General features: G+C 52.5%; 1 protein-coding gene across 6 annotated transcripts in view; it reads left to right on the top strand.

Annotated features, from left to right (window-relative positions):
• The first annotated feature begins 326 nt into the window (after positions 1-326).
• The window catches only part of TSHZ2 (teashirt zinc finger homeobox 2), a 197,201-nt gene continuing 193,878 nt past the window's right edge, over positions 327-3,649 (top strand). For 4 of the 6 annotated variants that reach the window (XR_008849358.1, XR_008849357.1, XR_008849355.1 and 1 more), the window contains exon 1: positions 541-1,334. Coding sequence is in view for 2 of the 6 variants with exons in the window: in XM_056549121.1 (XP_056405096.1) it covers positions 463-532 (70 nt within the window). In the remaining 4 variants the exon portion in view is untranslated. The other 2 variants (XM_056549122.1, XM_056549121.1) reach the window with 2 other exon arrangements.

Genomic DNA, 3,649 nt, shown 5'->3' with positions numbered 1-3,649 from the left:
CCCCAAACAAGGCATCTCCAGCTGTTGCAAAACTACAACTCCCAGCATGCCTGAATAGCCCAACGCAGTCTAAACATTCTGGGAGTTGTAGTGTTAAAATAGCTGAAGGCGCCAAGTTGGGAAACATAACTCCCTAGACATTGTCTACATCTCCACTCACTTTATTAGGGTGGTCGCTGTGCACCCCCTCAGTCCGCCCCTGCCTCCTTTGCGGTTCCAGGTAAAAATGCGCCTGAAGGTGGCGGCAGCACAAGGGCAGGAGCTCCAGCCTCCTTTCTACTCTATAGGTGCAGGGGGAATCACAGTCCGGGTGTCCCACACAAGCAGCCATGTGTTCCTCCTGAGCGTCCTGCACGTGCACGCTGCCTAGATACAGAAGGCGGCGGGCCGGTGAGACGTACCGGGGGGCGGGAGAGCTTGGTGCACCGCCTACCCCGGGCACCACAGTCCTCTCCCCTAGACATGCCGAAAGCAGCCGGACTGCCGTTTCCTCACACCGGCCTCTGTGATCCCCAGCACCTAGGACAACCAGGTGGGGAGTGACGGCTGCTTCCATGAGGAAAGACGCTCCCCCCTCCATCAATCAGCTGGCCTGCCGTCCAAACAAGGGGAGGGGGGAGGTGACACCCAATCCCCGCCCTAATCCCCGCCCTAATCCCCGCCTCTCCTCAGGGCTCTGATTAACCCTTTCATGTCAGGTTTACTGCTGCCACTTCTCTTAGCCGGGGGTCGTCTGTAGTCAGTGCCCCCCTCTTTTTTTTTTGTTAGGTTGTATTTAACAGGTTAAATAAGAGCAGACAATGGTCACATGGGAGGAGGGGGTATTAACCCCTTGTGACTCGCTGACCTCTTGCTGACCTCGGGGGTTACGGCTGGGCGCAGGTAGTAACCCGTGCGGTGCCGTGTCGTCCGGCCGGCGGGGGAGCAGTGCACCTCCCAGCAGCCTGTCATCAGGTCGGGGGGCGGAGTTAGGGAATGTTCGGTTTGTTCACTAGATGGTTTGTCTCCCGCAGCATGTGTGACTGAGGAGACTCCAGTGCCGCCCGCTCCTCCGCTCCTGCCCAGCTCACCCACTCCGGGGCTGGCATCTGACAGTGCCCCGGCCGTACCCCCCCCCCCCCCGGGAGCGGGGCCCCGTCCCCTTCCTCTCCTGTGTCACCCCTGGATGATTACCGAGGAGGCTGCACACCGGACGAGATCCGTCACTTCTGCTGCCGCTGCTGCTGCTTCTCGTAGATTTTTCATGATTTTTCGCTGTTGACTTGTTGTGATCTGGATTAAGAAGAGGAGAGAGATGCCCAGGAGGAAGCAGCAGGCACCAAAACGGGCAGCAGGTAAGGACTGGCAGAAATCTGTGCCCCCCTAGTCATGTGCCATCCCCCCCCCCCTTTTCAACTTTCTCCTTAGACTTTGTAACTTTGTTACTTTGTGGGGGTGCCCCTCCTGCTGTCACCTGGGCACTGCCTACATGGCACAGCTACACTACCCTAGTGTTTTCCATACAGTACATCTCCGGCTGTTGCAAAACTACAACTCCCAGCATGCTGGGAGTTGTAGTTTTCCAACAGTCAGAAAACACAGCACTGACAGTGCCAGCAGGCTTCTCCTCTCGCCCAAGTTGTGTTTCTGTGTGTTCGCTGCCAGCCGCACCCACCGGTGGAGCCCAGCCACCCTGATGATTGCCATCTTGGATGTGACACATGATTGATCACCTGTCATGTGGCTGTGTTTGATCCCTTTATTCTCCATGGCTATCAATAAATCATTCGCCATGGTAACAGCGGAGCCAGTGATGCAGATCCTGGCACCCAGACCCCCCTCCCCACTTATTATGTTGTTTGTCGCTTTCAGGGGTGTCAGGGTTACTTTGTCTTTCCAGTTCAGTTTACTTCTATTAGTTTTGGGGGGAAAAAAAAATCATATTTTAAATATTATTTCCCAAACTGGTGCCACTTTTTCTTACTTTTCTTGGGTGTCTGTGACCATCCCGTACTCAGGCCTGGGCAGTGACGGGGATTTGGCTGCCATGATGGATTGTGGGTTCATTGAGGACTTTGTATGTTGCACGGATTTGTTCACTACAATTGGGTACAACCCAAGGGGGGGGTACCAGTGGTCAAAGGGGTTAAATTCCATCTCCAGTATTATAGGATGCATAATATAAGGGGTTACTAAAGGCAGGAACAAGGATCTGGGACTCCTCTAGCAAAGTGTAAATACATTTCTAAATACATTTAGAAGAACATCCGATGGCCTCCGACCATGAGGCAGCCTCAAGATCTCAGGGGCCCCTCAGAAAGTTTTTGGCTAGTGCAACTCAGTTCTAATGGCCACATATCGGGATTATGGCACATTTTATTCCCTTTCATGGAGGATGGGGCAAGTCCTCGTGAGCAGGAGACGCAGCGGCCTTGGTCATCGCACAGTAGAAGCTGCATTACCCTGGATGTAGGCTCGTCGATCGGGGGAACAGGGGCTAGGCAGATTTGATGGACTGCAGGATGCTCCTGGTCATTTCAGGACACTTTCCCTAAATCTTGGATTATTTGTATTTTTTGTTCACTAGGCAGTGCCCTCTCTGAGCCTGGTAAATGTATACAACACCTCATACAAAATGAGGCACCGGACACAGCAGCTCTTCAGATCTAATATAGGCATTAGCTGGGCACAGCAACATCTAGGTTCTAGTATGGGCACTGACTGGGCACAGCCATTCCTAGGATATAATTTAGGCACCAACCAGGCACATGAGCTCCTGGCATCTAATATACCCACTGACTGAACACAGCAGCTCACATAGACAATCAATATAGACACCAACTGGGCATCATAGCTTCTGAAAACCAATATAGGTACAGGCTGGACACAGCAGCTCCTCAGATCTAATATAGGCACGGGAAAAGGCATAACAGCACCTAGGGTCTAATATAGGCACTAGCTGGAGACAGCATCACCTAGGATAGAATATAGGTACTGGCCAGTCACAACAGCACCTAGGGTCCAATATAGGCATCAGCCGGGCACAACAGCACCTAGGGTCTAATATAGGCACTGGTTGGACGCAACTAGGATTGAATATAGGCACTGATCGAGCACAACAGCACCTAGGGTCTAATATAGGCACTGGTTGGACGCAACTAGGATTGAATATAGGCACTGATCGAGCACAACAGCCCCTAGGCTCTAATATAGGCATCGGTCAAGCACAACAACACCTAGGCTCTAATATAGGCATCGGCCATGCACAACAGCACCTATGGTCCAATATAGGCATCGGCCATGCACAACAGCACCTAGGCTCTAATATAGGCATCGGTCAAGCACAACAGCCCCTAGGCTCTAATATAGGCATCGGCCGGGCACAACAGCCCCTAGGCTCTAATATAGGCATCGGCCGGGCACAACAGCCCCTAGGCTCTAATATAGGCATCGGTCAAGCACAACAGCACCTAGGCTCTAATATAGGCATCGGTCAAGCACAACAGCACCTAGGCTCTAATATAGGCATCGGTCAAGCACAACAGCACCTAGGCTCTAATATAGGCATCGGTCAAGCACAACAGCACCTAGGCTCTAATATAGGCATCGGTCAAGCACAACAGCACCTAGGCTCTAATATAGGCATCGGTCAGGCACAACAGCACCTAGG

This window comes from Hyla sarda, chromosome 12 (genome assembly GCF_029499605.1).
Source record: "Hyla sarda isolate aHylSar1 chromosome 12, aHylSar1.hap1, whole genome shotgun sequence".
NCBI classification, from domain to species: Eukaryota; Metazoa; Chordata; class Amphibia; order Anura; family Hylidae; genus Hyla; species Hyla sarda.
Note: the sequence above shows the minus strand (reverse complement) of the source record. Positions and strands in the feature narration are given on the sequence as shown.